Here is a 26,188-nt window from a genome sequence, read left to right on the forward strand (position 1 = left end):
TAATAACAATTCTGGGGCAAGGGTTTGTATTTTTTTTGGACTATGCATCATGCAAAAAATTCATTATCGGGGGACAGGCAGCCAGTGTATTCATGTACGTTAGGCTTATATCGCCCTACCTCCCCCCCCCCTCCCTAAAGGTCGGATTGCTGACCCCGCCCATGATGCAACCCGATAACAAACCAACTCCTGATCACCTAACTGTTACACTATAGCCTTCCCGGTTTGGTGCCTTCTTTTGATAATTACTTATTACTTTCATAGGCCGGGCGTTCAAAGAGTATTCCTAAATTTAGGCTAATTTTACTTTTGTTGGGAGGCATTTGGTTAGTCGTTGACATGACGGAAGAACCGGCAAAAAAAAATATTGCCAGGGGGAACGTCAGTACTTGAGTCTTACACAGAAGCACGCGGTCGCCTGTCCCTCGATAGATTTCTTGTTTGACTGATACTTTTGATGGGTGTCCTGGAGCACTCCTGGATGACCCTGGAGCACTCCCAGGGTGTCCTAGAGCACTCCCAGGGTGTCCTGGAGCACTCCTGGATGTCATTGGAGCACTCCCGGATGACCCTGAAGCACTCCCACGGTGTCCTGGAGCACTCCTGGATCGGAATTTCAAACTGCGAATACGTGCAGAGAGCCAGAATTTGGCTCCAAAGTATGGGTCAGGTATCGTATTTTGGACGTTTGGGATATTTTGAAAACTGCAGGGGGGTTTGGGTTAAATGTGACCCACCGCCGCTTTCAGTAATTGATATTTTCGCATAGCACTCCCAGATATCCCTGGAGCACTCCCAGGTGTCCCTGGAGCACGCCCAGGTGTCCCTGGAGCACGCCCAGGTGTCCCTGGAGCACGCCCAGGTGTCCCTGGAGCACGCCCAGGTGTCCCTGGAGCACGCCCAGGTGTCCCTGGAGCACTCCCAGGTGTCCCTGGAGCACGCCCAGGTGTCCCTGGAGCACGCCCAGGTGTCCCTGGAGCACGCCCAGGTGTCCCTGGAGCACGCCCAGGTGTCCCTGGAGCACGCCCAGGTGTCCCTGGAGCACGCCCAGGTGTCCCTGGAGCACGCCCGGGTGTCCCTGGAGCACGCCCGGGTGTCCCTGGAGCACGCCCGGGTGTCCCTGGAGCACGCCCGGGTGTCCCTGGAGCACGCCCGGGTGTCCCTGGAGCACGCCCGGGTGTCCCTGGAGCACGCCCGGGTGTCCCTGGAGCACGCCCGGGCGTCCCTGGAGCACGCCCGGGCGTCCCTGGAGCACGCGCGGGCGTCCCTGGAGCACGCGCGGGCGTCCCTGGAGCACGCGCGGGCGTCCCTGGAGCACGCGCGGGCGTCCCTGGAGCACGCGCGGGCGTCCCTGGAGCACGCGCGGGCGTCCCTGGAGCACTCCTGGGCGTCCCTGGAGCACTCCTGGGCGTCCCTGGAGCACTCCTGGACGTCCCTGGAGCACTCCTGGGCGTCCCTGGAGCACTCCTGGGCGTCCCTGGAGCACTCCTGGACGTCCCTGGAACATTCCCGGGTGTCCGGGAGCACTACCAGATGTCCTTGGAGCACTCCTGGGTGTCCTGCAGTTCTCCCGGATGTCCTTGGAGCCCTTCTAGGTGTCCTGAAGCACTCCAGGGTGTCTTGGAGCACTCCCGGATGTCCCTGGAGCATTCCTGGATGTCCCTGGAGAACTCCTGGTTGTCTTTGGAGCACTCCCGGGGAGTCCTGGAGCTCTCCCGGATCGGAATTTCAAACTGCGAATACGTGCAGAGAGCCAGAATTTGGCTCCAAAATATGGCTCGGGTATCGGATTTGGGATATTTTGAAAACTGCAGGGGGGTTTGGGCAAAATGTGACCCACCGCCGTTTTCAGTAATTGGCATATTTTCGCATAGCACTCCCTGATGTCCTTGGAGCACTCCAGGGTGTCCTGTAGCACTCATGGGTGTCCTGGAGCACTACTGGGTGTCCTGGAGCACTCCTGGATGTCTCTGGAACACTCGGGTATCCCTGAAGAATCCCCTGGGTGTCCTGGACCACTCCCGGATGTCCCTAGAGCACTACTGGGTGTCCTGGAGCACTCCTGGATGTCCCTGGAGCACTCCTGGATGTCCCTGGAACATTCCTGGATGTCCCTGGTTGTCCTGGAGAACTCCTGGATGTCCTGGAGCACTCCTGGATGTCCCTGGAGCATTCCTGGTTGTCCAGGAGAACTCCTGGATGTCCTGGAGCACTCCTTGGTGTCCGGAAGCACTCCTGGGTGTTTTTTAGCACTCTCGGGTTTCCGGGAGCACTCTTGGATGTCCCTGGAGCACTCCCGGGTTTCTTGGAGATCTCCAAGATGTCCGTGGATTACTGACGGGTGTCCTAGAGTACTCCTGGATGTCCCTGGAGCGCTACTGGGTGCCCTTGACGACTCCCGGATGTTTTTGGAGCATTCCCAAATGTTCCTGGAGCACTCCCGGATGTCCTGGAGCACTCCCGGATGTCCCTGCAACATTCCCAAATGTCCCTGGAGCACTCCCGGGTATCATGGCGCACTCCTGGGTGTCCTGGAGCACTCCCGGACACCCAGGAGTGCTCTAGAACACCTAGGAGTGCTCCAGGGGCACCCGGGAGTGCTCCAGAACACCCAGAAGTGCTCCGGGGACATCCGGGAGTGCTGCAGGGACATCCGCGAGTGCTCCAGGACACCCCAGAAGTGCTCCATCGACATCCGGGAGTGCTCCAGGACACCTTGAAGTGCTCCAGGGACATCAGGGAGTGCACTAGGACACCCGGGAGTGCTCCAGGGACATCCGGGAGTACTCTAGGACACCCGGCAGTAATCCACGGACATGTGGGAGTGCTCCAAGACACCCAAGAGTGCTCCAGGGACATCGGGGAGTGCTTCAGGGACATTTCGGAGTGATCCAGGACACCTGGGAGTGCTCCAGGACACCCAGGGTATTCTTCAGGGATACCCGGGAGTGTTCCAGGGACACCCAGTAGTGCTCCAGGACACCCAGTAGTGTTCCAGGACACCCAGTAGTGCTCCAGGGACATCTGCGAGTGCTCCAGAACACCCGGGAGTGTTCCAGCGACGTCCGGGAGTGCTCCAGAACACCCAGGAGTGCTCCAGGGACATCTGCAAGTGCTCCAGGACACTCGGGAGTGCTCCAGAACACCCGGTAGTGCTCCAGGGACATCCAGGAGTGCTCTAGGATATCCGGGAATGCTCCACAACACCCGGGAGTGCTTAAGGACACCCAGGGGTTCTCCAGGAACATCTGGGAGTGCTCCAAGGACATCTGGTAGTGCTCCCGGACACCCGGGAGTGCTTCAGGGATACCCGGGAGTGTTCCAGGGACGTCCAGGAGTGCTCCAGAACACCCAGGAGTGTTCCAGGGACATCCATGAGTGCTCCAAGGCACCCAGGAGTGCTCCAGGGACATCCGGGAGTGCTCCAGGACACCCCAGGAGTGCTCCAGAACACCTGGAGCACTCACGAGTTGCGTTTGCAAACATTTTGAATGTGTGGTCAATGTTTGATGTGGATCTTGGAACACTATCACCACTTCTCCCCTTCTCAATTTGGCTTTCGCAAGTGCCACAGCACAACTGATATCTGGGTGAACTTGGAGGTCTATATTCGTACTGGTTTTGGTGTGAAGACCTCCGGTGTTGCTGTCCTTTTTGACCTGGAAAAGGCATAAACTACCACCTGAAGATACCACAGTCTGTCCCAACTCTGTTCTTTTGGCCTGTCATGGTAATTTCCTTCTCTTCTTACAAAGCTTCCTCTCTAGTCATTCCTTTAGAGTGAGGCTTGGTACTACTATGCCTCTTTTCGGCAATTTTTTTTTTATATATACATACAAGGTACAGTAAGTTTTTGAGAGTACAGTACTGTACATGGCATTGATGTTTACACATTCTTGTAAAGCCACTAGCATACATAGCATTTTGGGCAGGTCTTTAATATAACAGATAACTTTAAGTAATTTCTAGCAAAAAAAAAAAAGTAAATGTTTTCTTAAAATGTTCTATATTGTAAGAAAATTTGACAAAGATTAGTAGGAACATTAAAGTAAGATTTTAGGGTTATCAACAGGTACATTGTAGCATAATTTGATAATTATTTTTAGGTATAATGCAGTAAATTATGCATTTATACACAAGACAAAGTTAGAGAAAATTCATCAGTATGCTGCCAGACTTGGACCGGAACCGAGAGGTATGAGCTACGAGGAAAGGCTACAGGAGCTGACCCTCACGTCCCTGGAAAACAGAAGAGTAAGGGAAAACGTGATAACCACCTACAAAATTCTCTGGGGAATTAGCAGGGTGGACAAAGACAAACTCTTTAGCACAGGTGGAACTCGAACAAGGGAACCCCAGGTGGAAACATAGTACCCAAATGAGCCACTGAGACATTAGAAATAAATTTTTCAGTGTCAGAGTAATTAACAACACTTTCGTCCAGCGACGACTCAATGTACTCCTGAATGGAGCATCTGGCACCAGCAAGAATTATAGAAGGCGGAAGGTTCCTGATATCAAAAGTGATCTTCACAAGTCGATGAGGCTGACGACGATGACCACGAGGGGGGGGGGCCGAGTAAACATATCAACCTGGAGGACAGAATGGCCTTGGGCTTCAAGGACATGTTTAATATCCTTGAGGCAGTCTTTCAGGTCCCTAACACCAGTCGCAACATGGTGTGGGAGGAGAACAGTGACAATACTGATATTTAACTGGACATTTCTGGAGACCCCTAACAGGGGTCTCCTCAATGCTGGACAATGCTGTTAAGCGGGTAGCTGCATCCTGAGAAGGAGCAGTAATGAAGCAAGTACCAAAACGGGTGGGGTTAAAATTAACAGAGGCATCCACCGAATCAACGAGGTGTTTATAGAGGGAGAAATCGTCAGGATGCGTAGAATTCAGATGGTTGAGATCAAAGTATTTAGTCCTTGTATCAGGACCAAACAAGGTGTGGAATGTAGGAGCACGGGAAGGAATCGTGCAAGAGCGTCTGTGAGGGGGGGAGGGGGGGTCAGCATTGAGAACCCCAAGTGGGAAGAAGGGGGTGGGTAAAAAATGCAGAAGTCACAATGAGAGAGTCGCTAGGTGGTCACCACTGGGGGCTTTGGGCTTGACTCTACCACAGAGGAGGGGAGTAGTCGGGAGGGCCAAAAAAGTAGCTTGGTCTGGGTCCAATATAGCGGGGGCTACAGAGCCCGGTTTTCCATCACAGTCCGACTTGGGGGGCCTGGTCGCCCACCCCAAGAGCCTGGGTAAGAGAGGTCTGTTCAGTTTCCATATATCATTCATTTTAAATGTCAGGGGCCTGGAACCAAGGGATACCACCTACCAGGGCAGTCAGGAAGGCCGAGCGCGGGCCAGTGCAGGGGGAGGATGCATCGTCCCCAGTGGTGCTTTCCCTTTTTAATAAGAGTCTTACTGCCTCGTTCATTCTCCCACACTGGTGCAAAGACCGCAGTCTTCCTTTAGCCCCAGCCTGGACACCCAACCATCCACTTAGGCCAGCTTCTCATGGGCAATCCTTCCAGCGAGTGGTCCGTTGACTCACAAGGCTCCTACATTTGTGCTCATTCACACGTACAACTCCTAAATAGAGGGCTGGAAAGGGGGCAAAGGCAACCCTCACCAGTCCCAGGAAGTTGTACGTGAGCCCCCTCACCACGACAAGGAAGCACTATGGAGGGGGCCCCCCCACACAACAAGGTGGGGTGAATGAGCTCCTGTTGGTTTTGTGAATTTTCTATCATTTGTTTACATTGTTGGGAGAGTTCTTTTGACAGTTCTTCAGGCTGCAGATTCATTTGTAAATGACAGTGGTCTGTTTTGTTTCATTGGCTTTCTGGGTGCCTTCCTTGGTGGCACCTTGGTGGTGACATATATGAATAAATTCATACAATTTTATGCTGTGCCATTACTCCCTGCTCCTCTGAAGAAGGGGCCAGGTTCTGGTTCATGGTCCTCAGTACATCAAATAGAACTCTGCGACTGATGGCACTTAGTAGATTGGCACTACGTCAGCATAGTAGCTTCAGAGCCACAAGGGGTTCCTCACTCTTTATCCTCAGAAAGTAATATGGAAAAAAATATTAACTGAAAAATAATTTATTGAACTGATTTGACCTTTATTTAACTGACAATAATAATTCCTTGCAAAGAAATATAATTAAAGAATCATGCATTAATATTGTCATTATGTTTAGCCTTCATTCACGTGTGTATGGGGCAGCTTTCATTCACACATGTGTGTCTGTTCCTGAAAAAGAAGTTCAACGTAAGTCTTCAATTGGTTTTTATATAAACAAAATAAAATACTGTACGTTGAATCAGCCTCTAATATCTGTGAATACAATTTTCAGTCAATGATGAGCTATGCACTCATATTTCTGCCTTAAAGATGGCAGAATGCAAATTGAATTAGCACTAACCTCTTTAATGTATAATTGTTAATCAAATTACATCTTTATTGTGACATTTATAATAAAACTGAAACATACCAATATGTAAACAATATTTTAAACAAAGAAAATAAACAATATTTTTGTTAATGAGACCTATAAAGAAGAGTAAAATGTACTGTATGGTTTCCAAGCAGTGAATGCACTGGCCATAACAAAGTAACACATTAGAGAGACAAAAATTAGAGATAAAAACCAGCGTTGAGTGTAATGTAATGAAATGCCAATTTCTTGGTGAACCCCAGTGGCTTCCTGACACTCCCTCCAGGGAGTTCGAGGTTGGTTTTTACTATCATCGTAAAACGAAGGGTGGAGCAGCCGGCTGACCCGGTCTGCATCCCTCCTCCCCCCCTCCCCCCAAACAAGGGGAAGAAAGTAGGGCAAATGAGCTTGTGCTAGTTTCATGAAATTTCAACTGTGTGTTTATATTGATGGGAAAGTTCTCTTGGCAATTTTGAGCTATCAATATTCCTTATAACCAGCAGTGGTCTATTCTGTTTCACTGACATTGTGGGTGCTCTTCAGGGGTGACGTACATTACCGCCAGACTTACTGCTCCAAGACAACCAACATTGTCTTCATTGCGTTTAAATACTTTTTGGGGTTTTAAGAAATTTTTTCCATGCTCTGCCAAAGCTTATATTCAATTGGGGTGAGGTGGTACAGGACGTGATATATAATTTAATATTTGTTATGCATTCAGATTTATTTTAAAGGTAAGAGTAGGAATTGTGATGGTTAATTTTGATTTCTGAGCTATCATATTTGACTTTTTCCTGAGTAAATGCCAGTGTGGGCTTGGATAAACTCGTGTAAAAAAGCAGTTACGAGTATGTACATATTAACAACCTTTTGTAAATGCACAGTGACATCACAATAATATGATGTGTTGATCTCATCACATTGCCTCACTATCTTCCTACCTTTTGTAATAATTTTTTTTTGTCTTGATGTCATTATTGTGCAGTTATTTTTTCCAGCATAAATATATGCTATGCAATAATGAATAATAATAAATAATAATAAAACTATGCAATAATTTTAAAAGTGAAATTAAAACAATTAAAAATGCAAAGCAAAGAGATACAATATGGTTGTACAGTACTTAGTAAGGCAGAATAGAGTAAGGCAAAAAAAATATTGGTTGGATGAGCTATAATAATATTATTTGTGATAATTTTTATACGGTGGAACCTCAACTTACGATTGCCCCGACTTACGATAATTTCGAGTTACAATGTAAATTTCATCAAAAATTGCAACTCGACATCCGATGGTGTTGTCGACTTACGATATTTGTTGGTACTCGTTCAGGTCGACCGAGCGCGTGGTTCCCGGTCACGCGGTCCGACCTGCCTCAGTTTACTACAGCTTCCCACTTAGTAACAATCGCACCTATAAGAAATTCCGCGTTTGTGGAGATTTTTTGCATTTGAACATTAAAGTAATTATTATATATCACACCATGAGTCCCAGGAAAGTCAGTGGTAAGGCTTAACATATGAGATCCCATGTAAGAATGACCATAGAGCAGAAACAAGAGATCATTCATAAATATGAAGATGGTGCGCAGGTTGTTGAACTGGCTAGGCAGTACAACAAATCTCAGTCAACCATATACACCATACTGGCTAAGAAAAAGGACATTATGGGTGCTAAAGTGATGCATCATTACAGACAAATGTTAAAACGAAGGGAAAAACAAATGTCTCTTGACAAATTTGTAGTAAGACAGACAAGCAGTGAACCACAACCAGGTCCTAGTGGTATTCAGGCAAAATGTAGGAGAGAGAGAGAGTACCCCAGAGAAAACATCACTGCCTGATGTGATAATGGAAGGGGACTCCCCTTCCAAACAGTAACAACTCTCCTCCCCCCCCCCTCATCACCATCTTCCATATGCCATCAAGAGAATGATGGCATAATACCATCATAATACCAAAATGATAAACACGTAAGATAAACTTAGGTACTGTATTGTAGTTAGAAAAAAACATTGTATCAAGTATAAAATGTATTTGTATGTTAATATTTTGATGGGTGGAGAATGGATAAATTCAATTCCCTTTATTTCTTATGGGAAAAATCGCTTCGACTTACGATATTTCGACTGACGATCTTTCTCTGGGAACGGATTAGCAGAACTGTACACTTCCATGTTTCTGCTGTGAATGGAGACCTGTACGTTACCCTATGTTCCTTCATATGGTAGTAAAGCTTATCCAGTGGCTGTGGCCCCTAGTGAGTAACTCATTTCTCTGGTAGGGGGACGGGGGTAAAATGGGAGGTTCGATGCAACCTGTCTGAACTAATCGGATTATCTAGTTAGCCCACCTAGTTAGATGTTTGGTCAGGTGGGCATTGCGGAAATAGTATCCTTATCGATCCCTGGGATACTATGTAGACCCTTCAGTGGTGACCCACATATACAGTACTGTAAATTACCCCTGAGGTTGCCCATATGCGGATACCTTTCCCTGTTGGACTCCGTTATGGGTGAGGGTGTGGGGCTATGAAGTCCAGTTTATGATGAATTTCATGTCATATCAAAATGATACCATCGTTTTTTAATTTATTCTGTTCCCAGAGATGGTTCGAAAACCGAAACAAATTTTCCCGGAAGAAATAATGTAAATATAATTAATCTGTTCTGCACCCCCAAAAATATTAACTTGAAAATAAATTTTATACATACTGTGGTACAAAATATTAGTAGTAGTATGTTCAAGTATATCTTACCTTTACTGATTACTTTTGTTGTGGTATGGAAGACAGTGAGGAAGGGGGCAGGAGGAGAGGTGTTAGTGTTTGGAAGGCGTGTTATTTCTGGGGTGCGTACACACACACGCACACACGCTGCTGTGCTATGCTATGCTATGCTAGATTTCATATTTACCAGGAAGGAGGAAGAGATATTTGACATTCAGTACTTTCCTCCCTTGGGTAAAAGTGACCATGTCTTGTTGGGAATAAAGTATGCAATGCGTTATAGTCTGGAAGAAAATTAGGAGGTTGAAGCAGTTGAAAAACTTGACTTCAGGAGAGGACATTATGGTGACCTTAGAAATTTTTTTAGTGAGTATAATTGGACAGACTTGTTGCTAGGCAAGGAAGTGAAAGAGATGTATGTCAAGTTTTGTGAAATATATGATAAAGGCACAAAAAAATTTATACCAAAACAAAGATGCAGAACTAGGAAACAGGATTGGTTCAACAGAAATTGCGAAAGGGACAGAGACCAAAAGACACAAAAATGGAATCAATACAGGAAGAGGCCAAACCCCCAAACATACCAGCGATACAAAGATGCGAGAAACAACTACACGGCAGTGAGGCGAGAGGCAGAAAGAAATTTTGAATTAGGTATTGCAGACAAATGTAAAACAGAACCAGGTCTATTCTATAAATTCATAAACAACAAATTGCAGGTAAAGGATAATATTTAGAGGTTGAAAATGGGAAATAGATTCATGGAAAATGAAAAGGAAATGTGTGAAACACTAAACGAAAAGTTCCAAAGTGTGCAGGCGATGAGTCACAATAACGTGGCTGAAGTATGTTGACCAGACCACACACACTAGAAGTTGAAGGGACGACGACGTTTCGGTCCGTCCTGGACCATTCTCAAGTCGATTGTGATGAGGACAGGTAGGGACAGGCAATAAATAAGGAATAAGGGTAACATAAGCTTACCCCTTCCATTTATCTTTCTTTTTCTCTTTATTTTCTTTCTCTCTTCTCCCCTTTTTCTGTGCATTGTCTTCTCCTACGCTCCCTTGCTATCCTCTTCTTATTCCTATTACTATCTCCTTCGGTGGTTATAATAGGAGCTGCCTCGTATGGGCCAATAGGGCTTCTGCAGTTATCATTATTACTATTATCCCCTACACCTTACTTTCCTCCTCAGCTCTCTCTTGCCTGTTTATTGCCTGTCCCTACCTGTCCTCATCACAATCGACTTGAGAATGGTCCAGGGCGGACCGAAACGTCGTCGTCCCTTCAACTTCTAGTGTGTGGTCTGGTCAACAGTTCCAAAGTGTGTTTGTACAAAATGAAATCTTCAGAGAACCAGACACAATAAGAATTCTAGAGAACAACATAGAGCACGTAGAGGTGTCTAGAGATGAAGTGGAAAAAATGCTCAAGGAGCTAAGAAAGAACAAAGCAGTTGGTCCAGATGGAATTTCACCATGGGTTCTGAGAGAATGTGCACCTGAGCTCAGCATTCCACTTCAACTGATTTTTCAGACATCCCTGTTTACAGGAGTTGTAGCTGATGTGTGGAAAAAGGCTAACATAGTTCCAATCTACAAAAGTGGAAGCAGGGAAGACCCCCTTAATTATAGACCTGTGTCATTGACAAGTGTAATAATCAAAATATTGGAAAAAATAATTAAAACTAAATGGGTGGAACACCTGGAGGAAAACGATATAATATCAGACAGGCATTATGGTTTTCGATCAGGAAGATCCTGTGTAACGAACTTACTCAGTTTTTATGATCGAGCCACAGAGATTTTACAGGAAAGAGATGGATGTGGTTGACTGCATCTATCTGGACCTAAAAAAGGCTTTCGACAGAGTTCCACATAAGAGGTTGTTCTGGAAACTGGAACATATTGGAGGGGTGACAGGTAAGCTTCTAACATGAATGAAAATTTCCTGACAAAAAAATGAGCGCCGTAATCAGAGGCAAGGTATCGGATTGGAGGAATGTCACAAGTGGAGTACCACAGAGTTCAGTTCTTGCACCGGTAATGTTCATTGTCTACATAAACGATCTACCAGTGGGAATACAGAATTATATGAATATGTTTGCTGATGATGCTAAGATAATAGGGAAGATAAGAAACCTAATATGATTGTCGTGCCCTTCAAGAAGACCTGGACAAAATAAGTATATGGAGCACCAATTGGCAAATGGAATTTAATGTGAATAAATGCCATGTTATGGAATGTGGAATTGGAGAACATAGACTCCACACAATCTATAAATTATGTGAGAAATCTTTAAAGAATTCTGACAAAGAAAGGGATCCAGGAGCCAGATTCACGAAAGTATTTACGCAAGCACTTACGAACGTGTACATCTTTCCTCAATCTTTGACGGCTTTGGTTACATTTATTAAACAGTTTACAAACATGAAAACTTGCCAATCAACTGTTGTTATTGTTATAAACAGCCTCCTGGTGCTTCGGAGCTCATTAACTGTTTAATAATTGTAAACAAAGCCGCCAAAGATTAAGAAAAGATGTACAGGTTCGTAAGTGCTTGCGTAAGTACTTTCGTGAATCTGGCCCCAGGAGTGGTTCTAGATAGAAAACTGTCACCTGAGGACCACATTAATAGCGGAGTCAGAGGCTGAAAGCTGACCATCGTTATTGAACAGGAGTGTTGGTTTGTTATTTAAAATCTTCTTTGATCCCTTTGATTTGTTGGATTTATTACCTTTAATTGGGGAAAGGATTGTAGCTTCTGTAATTAGTGCTAATTAGTTATGATATTAAGATAATGAGATAATGGAGTGAGTATAAGATTTACTCGCTACAGATTCAGTACTTGAGGTCGATCTCGAACCCATTGTTGATGTGATGACTTACATTGAATTTTGTAACTAGCTCATCAAGATTGTAACTTGCTTAGCTAAATGAATTGTGGGGTTCAGTCCCTGAGCCCATTATGTGCCTCTGTAACCCTTTCCACTACCGCCCACAAGATGGGTATGGGGTGCATTATAAATGAACTAAACTAAAAAAAAAACTACAGATTCAACAGAGCAGAAGTTGTTAACACATTTGGTCTCCGTGGTGTAGTGGTAAGACACTCGCCTGGCGTTCCGCGAGCGCTATGTCATGGGTTCGTATCCTGGCCGGGGAGGATTTACTGGGCGCAATTCCTTAACTGTAGCCTCTGTTTAACGCAACAGTAAAATGTGTACTTGGATGAAAAGACGATTCTTCGCGGCGGGGATCGTATTCCAGGGACTTGCCCGAAACGCTACGCGTACTAGTGGCTGTACAAGAATGTAACAACTCTTGTATATATCTCAAAAAAAAAAAAAAAAAAAAAAAAAAAAAAAAATAAGGCAAAATCTTACTGAAGCGACCATACGAGTCATAAATACTCATACTCCGCCCAAGTAAAACAGAAACAAGCAACACTTAGTGGGCCAGCCAGAGGCTTAGGGCCCGCGCAGGAATATCCCTGAAAAAAAAAGAAAAAAAAAATATCCACAGGATGGGTATGGGGTGCATAATAAATGAAGTAAACTGCAAGTAAGAGGTAAGAGTGGAGGCAAGAGATGGCGCTGTAGTGGCGTCCTGGCGGTGTCTGGCACATCAACGTCAGAGGTGTTATCAAGGCAGCTTTACTCTCTTTTCTGTATTCTCAAAACGTAAACAAACAAGGCAACATAAACGCGTCCAACAACAACAGTACTGGTGCAGTCATCGGGAGGACAAACCCTTCATGCAAACTGCACGTACTATAAACAACAACAAATATGGATATAGATCAGCACCTTATGTGGCTGATCAGTGCCATAAAAGCGTCAATTGGTAAGTTACAGTTCGTTGATGGTATATTTGTTGATGCTGTAGAGGGATTTAAAGGGCGGGAAAACAGTCAAATTTCCTGGCTTCAAGGCTGCCGTGAGATGCTGTGCCACCTTATGGATGACATAAGGAGCATTGTCGAGGAAAAGCAGGGCCTTGACTGGCAAACTTTTCTCCTGCAGATATTTTTTGATGGAAGGACAAACCACTTCATTTATCCATTCTGTAAAAAAATTGCCTTGTCACCCATGCTTTAGCATTAGCCCTCCACATCACACACATTTTGTTTTTCTGCACATTATATTTGTTTAAAACCCTTGGATTTTTGGAATGATATGCAAGCAAGGGTTTAATTTTCAAATCGCCACTTGCATTACCACACAGCACAAGAGTAAACCTATCTTTCATAGGCTTGTGTCCAGGCAATGACTTCTCTTTGGTAATGTATGTCTTCTTCGGCAATCTTTTCCAGAATAGCCCTGTCTTGTCACCATTACTTGTCACCATTACTTGTCACCATTACTACTGTCTTGATCACCATGTGGTGATCTCACAGATGTTAACTACAGACCTATATCAATCCTGCCAAACTTGTCAAAAATTTTTGAAAAACTAATCTATAAGCAGCTTTACTCATATCTAGCCAAACTCAATATACTTAGCCCTTGCCAATATGGCTTCAGGCCCAAAAAAAGCACTAACGATGCACTTATTAGTATGCTTAACTCGATTCATACAGCTCTTGATAAAAATGAGTTCCCTGTTGGGTTATTTGTGGACCTGCGTAAAGCTTTCGATACTGTCAACCACCAAAACCTTCTTCTTAAATTACATCATTATGGTGTCGGAGGACACTCCCTACAATACCTCAAATCCTACCTTACTGACAGGCTCCAATGTGTTTCTGTGAATAATACAATTTCTCCCACCCTACCCATCAACATTGGTGTTCCCCAGGGCAGCATACTTGGCCCTCTCCTCTTTCTCATCTACATTAATGACCTTCCAAATGCCTCCCAACACCTCAAACCAATCCTATTTGCTGACGACACAACCTTCATTTACTCCAGTCCTGATCCCCTTGCTCTAAATGCCACAGTAAATACTGAGCTAAATAAAGTCCATCTGTGGCTAACTGCCAACAAACTCACCCTTAACATTGACAAAACTTTCTATATTCTGTTTGGCAATAAATCCTCTAATCAAATAAATCTCAAAATAAACAATACCCAAATTTGTAACAAATTAGATGGCAAATTCCTTGGCATTCTCATTGACCACAAGCTGAATTTCCAGGGACACATTCTAAACATATCAAAAAAAGTTTCAAAAACTGTGGGCATTCTTTCTAAGATCAGATATTATGTACCACGCCCTGCCCTGGTGACTCTCTATTACTCTCTTATCTATCCATATCTCAACTATGGTATTTGTGCTTGGGGCTCTACTACCCAAAATCACTTACGTCCTCTAATTACTCAACACAAAGCTGCTATTAGGACAATATCCAATTCTGGCCCCAGACATCACTCGGTACCCCTACTCAAATCCCTGAATATGTTAGACATTAAGTCACTGCACATTCTCTCATGTGTACTATACATATATAAAACGCTAAACTGTAATGCCAATCCTGATCTCAAAAGCTTCATAGAAGGTTGTAACAGAACCCATGAGCACCACACCAGAAATAAATAGTTTTGATATTCCTAGAGTACGACTTAATCAAACCAGAAATGCTCTACAAATCAAGGGGCCCAGAATGTGGAATGACCTTCCCAACCATGTTAAAGACAGTACCTCTCTCAACCAGTTTAAGTTAAAAACGAAGCTATACCTAATAAATTCCCTGTAACCTACCTTACCCCTCTATTGTCAACCCATGTTTTTTTTTTTTTTTTTTTTTTTTATAAAAAGTCGACGCTGTTTTAATGTAATTTTCTGTAATAATTTGTAATTGTAGTTGTGCTGTTTTTTCAACAATGTTCCCCCCTCTTTTACCTCTATTTTTATTTGTACTCAACGCATTTTTTTTCCTTTTACCCATTAGTTTTAAGCTTTAGTCAGTAGTGTTTTTTCCTGCCCGAAACGCTTTGCGTAATAGTGGCTTTAGGCATTGTATGTACTAGCTCTTATCTATAAAGCCAACAAACTTTGTAAAATCTCTTTATGTATGTACCTTTGCCTAAATAAAAATTATTATTATTATTATTAAACACTTGTTGTGGTAGGTATGCCTCACTCTGCACAAAATCTTTAAATTCACCAAAAATCTTTCAGCTGCTGGTTTGTCAGAGTTGGCACCCGCCCCATACCTCACAACACTATGAATACCACTTCTTTTTCTAAATTTCTCAAACCATCCTCTGCTCGCCTTAAACTCCTTGGCATCTGCATCACTCGTTCCAGGGGTTTTCTTTATGAGATCTTCATGCAATTTCCTTGCTTTCTCACAAATGATGGCCTCTGAAATGCTATCACCCTATCCTTGCTGTGTATCCAAATTAATAACAACCGTTCAACATCTTCAAGTGTTTGTGTTCTATGTTTTGTGATTATTGATATGTCTTTTGCCATTTTAGCACTCATAATGTCCCTTTTCTTTGCAAGTATGGTGGATATTGTTGACTGAAATTTGTTGTCTGCCTAACAAGTTCAGCAACCCGCACACCATCTTCATGTTTACCAATGATCTCTTGTTTTTCTTCTATGGTCATCCTTACGTGTTTTCATATTTTGAACCTTGCCACTGACTTTCTTGGGACCCATGATGTGATATATAATAATCAGTTTTATGTTCAAAAAACAAAAAATCACCAAAATAATGGAATTTCTTGTAAGCGTGATTGTCACTAAGCGGATGGCTCTGGTAAACTGAGGGAGGTCGGCTCGCGTGACCAGGAACCATGCGCTTGGTTGACCCAAACGCATATCAACGAATATCGTTAGTGCCGACGACACTATTGGAAGTCAAGTCGCATTTTCTGATCAGATTTATATCGTAACTTGAAAATATCGTAAGTCAGGGCAATCGTAAGTCGAGGTGTCACTGTATATGCATAATAATTTCATATTTCCATAATTATAATGAAATATTTATTTATGCTCTGGCAGTGAACAGCTGTGTCTCAATGTTTATGAACATTTGTTTGAAAAGCTGTTTGTCAGATACTATTCTACATTATATCTTTTATACAATACTGTATTAATTGATAACTCCTCCATAACTGAAGTAATCTTGATGAGAGTAAGCTTTACTCCAGGAGATAATTAGAACTTTAGATTTTGGTTATTGATCTTTATCAATGGCCGTACACATTTTTTCTTTGCTGTTCCATGATAGGCTAATAAACTGCCTAAATTGCAATATTTTTCAAATCGCTATAAACATTTAAGGCACATGTGCAACACTCATTTGCAGTTATAGTTCATTTGTTTGTGTATTCCTTGCACAAAATAGCCTTGCTAAGCTCTGCTGACTTGTGTGGCATGCTATTTGAAAACATTTCTGCACATACAGTACAGACAAGGAGTCACAATAACGTGGCTGAAATATGTTGACCAAACCACACACTAGAAAGTGAAGGGACGACAACGTTTCAGTCCGTCCTGGACCATCCTCAAGTCGATTGTGATGAGGGAAGGAGGCGAAAGCAATAAATAGGCAAGAAAGAGGTGAGAAGAAAATCTTAAAGGAAGAAAAAGCAAGGCAAAAGATACGAAAGGTAAGGTATAATAAAGGGGATAGTAATTGGAATAAGAACATAACAAAGGTAACTGCAGAAGGCCTATTGGCCCATATGAGGCAGCTCCTATTTATAATCGCCCAATCCCACCCAACAAGAAGGGTATAGTAATAGGAATAAGCAAGAGATTGTTAGAGAAAACAAGGGAAAGAAAAATAAAGAAGGAAAGAGAAAGAAAAATAAATGGAAAGGCAAGCTTATGTTAGGTTACGTTTGTTAGAAAGTTTAGAGCATTTGAGTATATGCTGTGAAAGGAGAGAGAGTAAACGGCAACAAAGCCAGGACTCAAGTTCATGTTGGGTACGTTGTGTATTAGAGCCGATTCTCACAGGTCGGCCTCTGTGTAGAATAGAGGCAGGAAAGATTATTTTGGAGGAAGACCAATCTGCACATACTACTGAAAATTTCATATTTTGTGAAGTTGCACGACTCAGTGATGCACATTGCATTATCTTTGCATCACAGGAATGCAAGCAAAAGATTTTTAGATAGCATAAATTTGTATCAATGTGTGTTAATTGATACTTTATTTTTCTTACAGATGGTGAAGTAGTCGATGACAGAAAATTGGTTAAGAACATTGGTGATTGCTTTCTGCGAATCAAGAAGGCGAGTCCAATTGGTAACAAAAGCAAGCAATTTGATGATTTTCGTGCAAGGGCAACACTACTTCTGCTGTTATGCTGTAGAAGAATACGGGAACTTTCAATTATAAAAACCAGCAAAGATTTTCAGTCTGTTGTTGTGACATTGCCAGTACTTTCAGAATCTGCATTTTTCTCTGTTATCAGGAGTCAGAAAATGTACAGGTTCTTGGCCCCAATTTTATCATGGGTCTCGCCTGAGGTTATCCAGGAAATAATGAAACAGTACTTCATTTGCATAGATGAAGTAACACCAGTGACACTTGCGATCACTTTAGAACTTTTGAAAGGGTTACTCTTTAGTTTTCAACATGAAATTGCTAAAGATAATTCAAGCCATATAGAATGTTTACATTTATTATTGAAATTTTTATCCACAAAGAGTATATCAAGTGAGACACCAGTATTGGTTAAGTCAAGTGGTTATTATTATTTGTATATCTGTGAATTTGTGTATTTAATGCTTACTGTCTATGCTGGTCAGTGTTTAAAAGAACCTGATGTTTATACATCATTGCAAGTGTGGATAAGTTTATGGAAAAATGAGAGAGATCTTTCTGGCACAGAACCTTGCCTTTCATTTATCAAAGAAACTATTAGATCCCTCCTAAGTGTGTGTCAGTTGAATTGTAAAGCAATAAGTGTGGATATTTGGATGACGTGGAATGATCTCATTTTACCAGCATTAGTAACAGTCCATGGGAACTCTTCAATTTTCACTGGGAAAGTGTTTCAAAAAAGCATACAGTCAGTCATATGCAACATAGCTTTTGATATACTAAGGATCTTAGACTCACATCCAGACATACCAGAGTCCTTGAACTCTAGTGAGTTCCAATCTCTCTTGAATTTCTTCAAAGAAGTGGCATCAGACCCAGACTATGATCCTGATGAAGCTCTCACACTTAAGGAGTTGTTACAGGAAATAGAACTGAAAGATGATCGTCAGCCAAAGCTGCTTGGAATTTTAATGAAGAGAGATATTTTTGCATCACAGGATGTCCAGGAGTGTGTGAAAGCATACAGTGCAGAAATTCCTTGTAGTATGAGGCAGGATATTTTATTAAGATTCATCCAGCATAACAAAGCGGGGAAACACTCCAGTGCCGATTGGTTAAATGTAAGTAATGTATAATAATTATCTAGGTTTTATTGATGACTATTTAAATCTGCTTAAACCCCTAACTACAGACCATGAATTTGGTTGATTTTGTGGTGCGAATGAAAGAATTTTTTTTTTTTTCTGAGAGGAGCCCCTTTGACTCCCTGTAGCTATCGGGCTGATATGTTATATTAGTCTGGGGCATCCAGCAATTGGAGTTCTGCCTACCAGGGACCATGAGCCAGAACCTGGCCCCCCTCAGAGAGGCAAAGGGAGCAATGGCCTATGGAAACCCCCATGTATTTGGAGGCATTCCATGTCTGCCATCGACTGGGGTTGGCACCCAGAAAGATAGGCATAACAAAACAGACCCCACATGGTAAGAAAATTGCAATGAAGACTGAACAGAGAGGCAGAACTCTCTCCTACTTATAGAAACAAGCAAACACTACACTGCTGCCGCGCCACTTGTCCATGCAGCCCTCCCCTCCCAGGGAGGGAGAGGGGTAGCCCTGGACTCCCCCATGCCAGCTACCCAACAACTTCAGTTCATTGGCTGATGTTGTCTGGAGCGGACGTTGACTCTGGTCTCGGATTCTAGGCAGTTGTGTACCTTAGTAATGTGTTCTGCTGTGTGTGAGGCATGGTGACCAGGAGAACTTTGAGAGTGCTGGGGCTTCATGCACTTAGGGTTTTCTTCCCTAGGCACTAGGGTGCCTAGGGAAGAAAACACTCTACCCTTGGGTTCTAGGGTTCCCTTCCATAGAATTTTCGGGAACCACTTCCGTCTTTGTTGCTCGGCACTTAACCCGCCCTTAGGGCCAGCTGGGGTTTTCGTAGCCTTTGTTTGGCCTTGGGTAGGAAGTGGCATCGTTTGCTGGTAGGGTTTCCACCTCGCCTTGTGTGAGTTTAAAGGTTGCTGTGTGCCCTTATTTCAGGGTGACAGTAACCGTTTTTGCCCGTCATGTTGCCTGTTGGGTTGACGACACCTTTGACCCGGAGTCTTGAGAGTCGTGCTCTCTACTTGTTCTCCAATTTACCCATTCTGATGACATTGATATTTGAGTACAGTCAGCATCTGCATTGCATGCTAGGTTTAGGTTGCTGCAACGCTCTAGGTTGGTTGCCTACCCGGATGCCCCAAGGCTACCTCATTTTTGTTTTAGGGACCTGGACTTGGGGGCGTTAGTCGGTTTGACTTTGGTTCTGTCCGCGTTCCCTGGTCCTTTCCCAGTTGTTGTTCCTGCTTCCCCACCCCCTGCTCTCAGCTCCCAAACAACTGAGAGTTTCGGAGTCGGGGCAGGGTTAAGTTGGCAATGAGACTCGGCCGGCTTCGTGGGCTGCCCCAGTCAGGTTGGGGACGGAGACATTCAAGCTGGTTCCTCCTGCCGAGGCTCCTGGGTCCCACCAGCAGGCTTCCTTCTTTTCTGCCTTTCTCGTGGACTGTCTTTTCTTCAGGGGTCAAGGGTATGGAGGACTGCTCTGCCCCAAGTCTTGGTTTGGAGGATCCCGGGGCTGGGAAGGAGTTGACCTGGGGGGCTTGGGCCCTCCTTTGATCCCGCTTGGGTTTTGGTGCCCTCTTCACGGGACTTGTTGTTGCAGGGGGAGGGGTTTTCTTACCCCCACTTGCGTGTATGAGTATGATTTGGGGTCAGCTCCTCCCCGGGTTTGGTTCTGGGTTCCCTTGGGTTCCTTGGCTCCTCCTTTCCGGAGGTTTTCTGTCTCGTATCTGCCCTAGGGAGGTTGTGGAGGCATTTGCTGCATGCCTCCTGCGAGACCCAGATTCTGCCTATGTGATGGATCCGTCCTCGTTTCAGTTCGGTTCTTCTTTCCCGTATTGGGTGTGTTTGGAGGTTCCGGAGTTTTTCTGGGTGGTGGACTGTCGGTTCTTTTCGTTGGGGGTGTGGCATGGGTTCTGTTGGAGTTGCACGCTTGAGTGGCGAGAAACTTCTACTGTTCAGCAGGTTTACCTGGGGGGGGGGGTTTGGGAGTTTGAGCACCTTAATACGTGCTTGTTCGCCCCTGTGCTTCCTTGGGATGTTGGCCTTGTGCAGCTGCACATGCAGGTTCCCACCCTTTCTGTGTCTTTGGTTGCTGAGGATTTGCACACCTGTGGGCATTTGGCTTCGGTTTTGTTCTTCTTTTCCCTTCCTCAGACTGGCATGAGGACGATGTGTAGGTGTTGAGTGCCGGGCTTTCGTCTGGTGCGCTGGCTTCGGCGGCTAGTACATCGGCTGTGTTGTTGAATCTGTTTGCTCCGACTCTCAAGGAGGCGTGTCTCTGTTATTTGCTTCTCGTCTCGCGTGCCGGCAGGCTGTGCTCGCTCTCTCTTTGGAATCTGCTTGTGCCCTGGCTCGTAGATTTTCGTTGCTGTTTTGTCTGTTGTTGTTTGGGGAGACTGCTGTCACGCTGTTTCTGTTGGTGGCTACATGTTGTTGTAGTTGTCTATCTGACTTGTTGGTTCTCCGGGGTGGCCGTTCATGGCTTTCTGGGAACGTTCATGCCAGGGCATGGGGTTCTTCCAGTCAGGGTGGGTCATTGATGCCAGCTTCTGAGCCAGCGCTTCCTTCAGAGTTGGTGTCCTCTGGCCAGTGAATGATCGCTCTATTCATTGTCCGGCTTCTTGTGAGTGGTGTCGGCCCTTTTGTGGTTCACCCCATTGATGGGGCGATGGGCGGGGGGGGGGAGAGGCGCGCACTGTTCGCTCACGCTTAGTTCCATGATTTGTTGGCATTTCAGGTTGTATCCTCTGGCCTGTGGTGGCATTGGGCGGCTCCTCCTCCTTCGGGGGGTTCGGGGCTCCTGGGGCAGGCTTCTTCCCCTGCGCTCCGTCAGGTCATCTCGGAGTAGGTGCACTTGGGCTTAGTCGAAACGACCCCATCCCTCAAGTGGGTGTCCCGCCCGTTTCCAGTACCAAAACGGGAAGGGAAAGGAAGGGAACTATTGGGAGAAAGCACCAGGTGCAGGCGATGAGTCACAATAACGTGGCTAAAGTAATTTAACCGGACCACACACTAGAAGGTGAAGGGACGACGACGTTTCGGTCTGTCCTGGACTATTCTCAAGTCAATTGTGAGAGAAATTCACAATCGACTTGAGAATGGTCCAGGACGGACAGAAACGTCGTCGTCCCTTCACCTTCTAGTGTGTGGTCTGGTCAAAGCACCAGGTCATTAAGACTATATAGCTAACGGGACTGTGCGGTTCTGTGGTTCATTCTGGATTTGTCCAATCTAATCCCCTGGCTTCCTTGCCTCTCGTTTTGGATGACCACTCTGTCTTCGGTCCGGCTTCTGTTGGAGTCGTTGGCCTGGATGGAGTCCTTGGACCTCCAGGACACTTATTGGCATGTACTTATTCATCAGGGGTTCAGGGACTGATTGGGTTTTGTTGTGGGACATCAGGCTTACTGCTTTCATTGTCTTCCCTTTGGCTTGAATCTGGCACCTTGTGTGTTCACACGTCTTACCTGGGTCATGGTGACCCGTCTGCATCTGCTAGGGGTTCAGGTTCTTGCCTACTTCCTACCTCGATGACTGGTTGGTGTGGGCTCCCAGCTGGTCTGCTTGCCAGGGGTGTGGTTCTTTCCCAGCTCACCTGGTTCGGGTTCCTGGTGAACTGGAGGAAGTTCCATCTGGTTCCATCCCAGGTTCAGACCTGGCTGGGTCTCGTGTGGGACTCTCGGACTGCTTCCCTGTCTCGCCCTGCGGAGTCGTTGGTCAGGCTGCAGTCCCGCCTTCAGCTGGTTCTGGGGGGTTCCCGGGTCACGCGACGGTTGTACGAAGAGTTGGGGGAATCTGAACTTTGTTGTGCTGGTTTACCCGCCAGGTTGGTTCTGGCTTCGGCGTCTGTTCTGGTTCCTTCGGGGTCCTCCCTTCCACCTCTTGCAATCTCTGGGCTTAGCCTCTGGGGACTTTGCATCAGTTGCTGCATTGCTGTCTTCCTCTTCAGGTTTTTCAGGGGTCATTCAGGGATCAGTGCCTTGGCGCGCCTACCCAAGCCCTCGCTCGGTGTGTTCACGGATGCGTTATCTCTCGGCTGGGGCTTTGTGCCTAGTGCTCTCCAGGCTCGCTAAGGGTGGCGGGGTCCGTCTTTCCGTCGAGTTCACTGCATGGTGTGGGAGTTCGTGGCAGTTTCGCTATTGCTTCAGAGGGTTTGATTCGCTTGGGGTTAATCCATCCGGCTCCATTCGGACTGTTCCCCGGTAGTTCATTGCCTTCACCGCAGGGGTTCTCTTCGGTCCTTGCCTCTTTGAGGCTGATTGTATCGGTAATATGCTCACCTTATTTTTGAGTATAGCAATGGTCCACACATTTTATTATATTTTTATTATATTAATTGTGGGACTTGTCTTCTGGCTTCTTGGGGTTTGGCTTTCCATGCAATTCATATCCGGGGAGTGTCCAATGTCCTGGCGGACGGCCTGTCTTGGTTCATTCCCTGTCTACGGAGTGGATGGTTGACGCCACTCCTTCCATTGGCTCTGCCGGATGTAAGGACTCCCGGAAGTGGACCTCTTCGTGTCGGCGTGGTCTCGGCATCTCCCGGTATACGTGGCGCCCTTTCCTGACTGAGGCCTGCGCAGTGGATGCCTTTCTTCAGGACTGGTCGATGTGGGGTTACCTGTACGTATTCCCCCGGTCCAGCTGTTGCTTCGGGTTCTGGCTCGGTTGAGTCTTACCACTGGAGCGTAGTCCTAGTATCCTCTTGGTGGCCGGTCTATCCTTGGTTTAGGCTCTGCTTGCTCGGTGTCCAAACCCGGAGCATTGAGGACCAATGCACCAACATTGGTTTTGTGCACCAACACACCGTGGCTCAGCCTCTTCCAGCCGGTCGGACCGCTCCGGTACACTGCTGGTTCGGTTTTCTCCTCCGCTCTTCGCATCTGGTCTCTTTGACGCGCGTTATCACCATTTGTGTGGTGTTCAGGTGGCTTCGTTGATGCTGGCCCACCTGAGAGCGTCTTGGCGATAGAATGAAGTTTCCTGGCATTCTTACCGCCATTTTCTCTCCCTTCTAGGGTTGTCTTCTCTTTCTGATCGGGTTGTCTTGTCCTTTCTGTCTTTGCATTTTCAGGATCGTCATTTAATGCCTAATACTGTCGTCTCATAGTGCAGGGCTGGCTGGCGGAGCCACTCCAGCTTGTGTTTGGGGTGGCTGTTACTTCTGCCTTGTTCCGTAAGATTTCTCGTGCTTTGTTTCATCTCCAGCCTGTTCATGTGCTGCCTGAGCCATCCTGGTTTTTGGACTGGGTGCTCTCCTATCTTTCTTCTCCTCAGTTCGTGGTGACTCCTTTTGTTTAAGATTGTTTTTCCGAGGCTCTGTTTCTGTTGGCATTGGCCTCTGGTGGTCAGGTCATTGAGCTTCATGCTCTCCTCCGGTGCAGGTTTTCCTGCTCTTTGGTCCTGGTAGTCATTTTGTTCGGTTGCATCCTTCTCCTTTTCTGACGAAGAATGACACGGCTGCTCTCCGAAGGGGTCCTTGGGCTATTGATGCTTAGTTGGTCAGGCCAGGGGTGCATCATGTTTAGTGTCCGGTTGTGACTCTTTGCCGTTACCTGTGCGCTTTGGCTTCTGTGGCCGGGATGCACTTTGGGTTGATCCGGTTCCCTCGTTACCTGTTCCAGGGCTCGGGTCTCCCACGTTGTCTGCAGGGTTATTAAGTCTAGCCAGCCTGTGGTTTATTCTCGTTCCCATGATGTTAGGAAGTTTGCTCTGTTGGCTGCCGTCTTTGGCAACATGTCTTGGGCTGATATTCGGGCGTGGGGATTTTGGAGGTCGAACAGGGTCCTGGTTGCCTAACATCTTGTTAACGTTCCTGGGCCTGTGCGTTCTTGTGTTGCTTTGGGTCGCAAATCCCAGCCTTTTGTCTTAACTTCAAGTTGAGGGGTGTGTGGGAGCTGCCTCCTGGGTAAGTCTCTCTTTTCCTTATCTTTGGTTATGTAGCTCCAGGGAGCTGTAGGGGGCTCTCCACAGAAAACCAGCATTGATTGTAATGAAACGCCATTTTCTGGACAAGGTCAAGGTAAGGTGAGCCCCAGAGGCTCTTTGGCACCCTTCCTCCGGTCGGCGATTTTTTTATGTTTTGATGTGTAGCCTCCGAACTGGAATTGCTAGGTAGCCGGCACGGGGGTCTAGGGCTCCCCCTTCCCCCTCCCAGGGAGGGAAGGGTTGCACGAGGAAGGGAAGGGCTGGACGAGTGGTGCTGTAGCGTGGTGTGATGTTAGCTTGTTCCTTGGGAATTGAATAAGTTCTGCCTGTTTGGATTTTGGTTGCAATTTTCATACCATGTGGTGGTCTGTTTTGTTATGCCTACCTTTCTGGGTGCCTAACCCCAGTGGATGGTAGATAAGGAAAACCCCCAACCACAGAGGGGTTTTCCAGGGCCTTTGCTTCCTGTGCCTCTCTGAGGGAGGCAGGTTCTGACTCTTGGTCCCCAATAGGCTGAACTCCATTGACTAATGCCCTGGTCTAATGTATTGCATTTTAGCCCGATAGCTCCAGGGAGCCTCCAGGGCTCACCCAGAAAATGGCATTTCATTACATTCAATGCTGTTTTTTTTTTTCATTAATATTATTTAATAGTGTGTAATTTGTAATACAGTATATATTCAATAAAAGGTCTGGACCATTGATATACTGAAAAATATGGTGAGCATATTACTGATACAATTACTATATTCCTAGAACAATAAAACGGTTTTGGCTATTATTACAGTACAGTATACAAAATATATATTATAACTACTGTATCTACAGTTTTGTGCACCATAAAAAACCACTAAGCAGGTATGATGGGTCCAAACAGCATAATGCCACCAACACACCAGTCGGCTAACAACGCTTGCCTCGCTTGGCACACGAATCCTCCTTCCATCATGCTACATACATCACTAATTCTCACCACAATGCTGCTATTATCAGAATCCTCGTCACTAAATATTGTAAATTATTTTCCACAAATTGATTATGTAAAGGAACACGAGAAATTGTTTCAAAATGCTTAGATGGACCAAAGAATGGCAGTGTGCTGTGGCTGCCTACCTAGTACTGTGAACATCATGAACAGCATTGTGTTCAGACTGTGATAGTCTCATTCAGCTGTCAGATGGCAACTGACACACGCAGAAAGAGACTTGGAACTGGTAGGTACCGAGGTAGGTAGGTAGGTAGGTAAGTACTGTACGGAGGGAGGTAGGTAGAGAGAGATGCCGACTGACAAAGGCAGAAAGAGACTTGGAACTGCCAGTTCCCAATCCATCTGTATATTGTTAATATATTAAGAAACAGGAAATCAACAGAACTTCTGGTGTGTGAATGCTGGTTTTACTTTGTAAATGGACTACTGTATAGCAGAAATTTTAAAATGAAACAAGATAGCACCAAGGGAACATGATTTATTCAAAGCAATTTACAACAATGCTATTTAAAATTTCCTCATAAACAATTCTAAAAAATAAGCATAAATATTAATGATCTTTATTCTGATTGTGTTATTACAAGAGCGAGTCTAATAAGCTGCAGTTGCTTCTCAGTTGTATAAAATCCAGTTTTTCAGTAGCTCACTTGGTAACCAAACTAAATTTTGCTCCCAGGTCTATGGAAGTTCCTCTTTTACAAATATCTGTGATGCAATTCAAAGGAATTAATTTTTAGGTCTTCCTGGGACCACTTCTGAGC

General features: G+C 45.3%; 1 protein-coding gene across 2 annotated transcripts in view; it reads left to right on the top strand.

Annotated features, from left to right (window-relative positions):
• LOC123774729 (uncharacterized) overlaps window positions 1-26,188 on the top strand; it is a 53,547-nt gene that overhangs the window by 875 nt on the left and 26,484 nt on the right. The window contains exons 1-2 of one of the 2 annotated variants that reach the window (XM_045769258.2): window positions 12,833-13,020; window positions 17,305-18,527. In XM_045769258.2, the coding sequence (XP_045625214.2) occupies window positions 12,966-13,020; window positions 17,305-18,527 (1,278 nt within the window). In that variant the 5' untranslated portion in view covers window positions 12,833-12,965. Of the gene's footprint in view, window positions 1-12,832; window positions 13,021-17,304; window positions 18,528-26,188 lie in introns of those variants that run through there. The other variant, XM_069310872.1, reaches the window with a different exon arrangement.

This window comes from Procambarus clarkii, chromosome 68 (assembly GCF_040958095.1).
Source record: "Procambarus clarkii isolate CNS0578487 chromosome 68, FALCON_Pclarkii_2.0, whole genome shotgun sequence".
NCBI classification, from domain to species: Eukaryota; Metazoa; Arthropoda; class Malacostraca; order Decapoda; family Cambaridae; genus Procambarus; species Procambarus clarkii.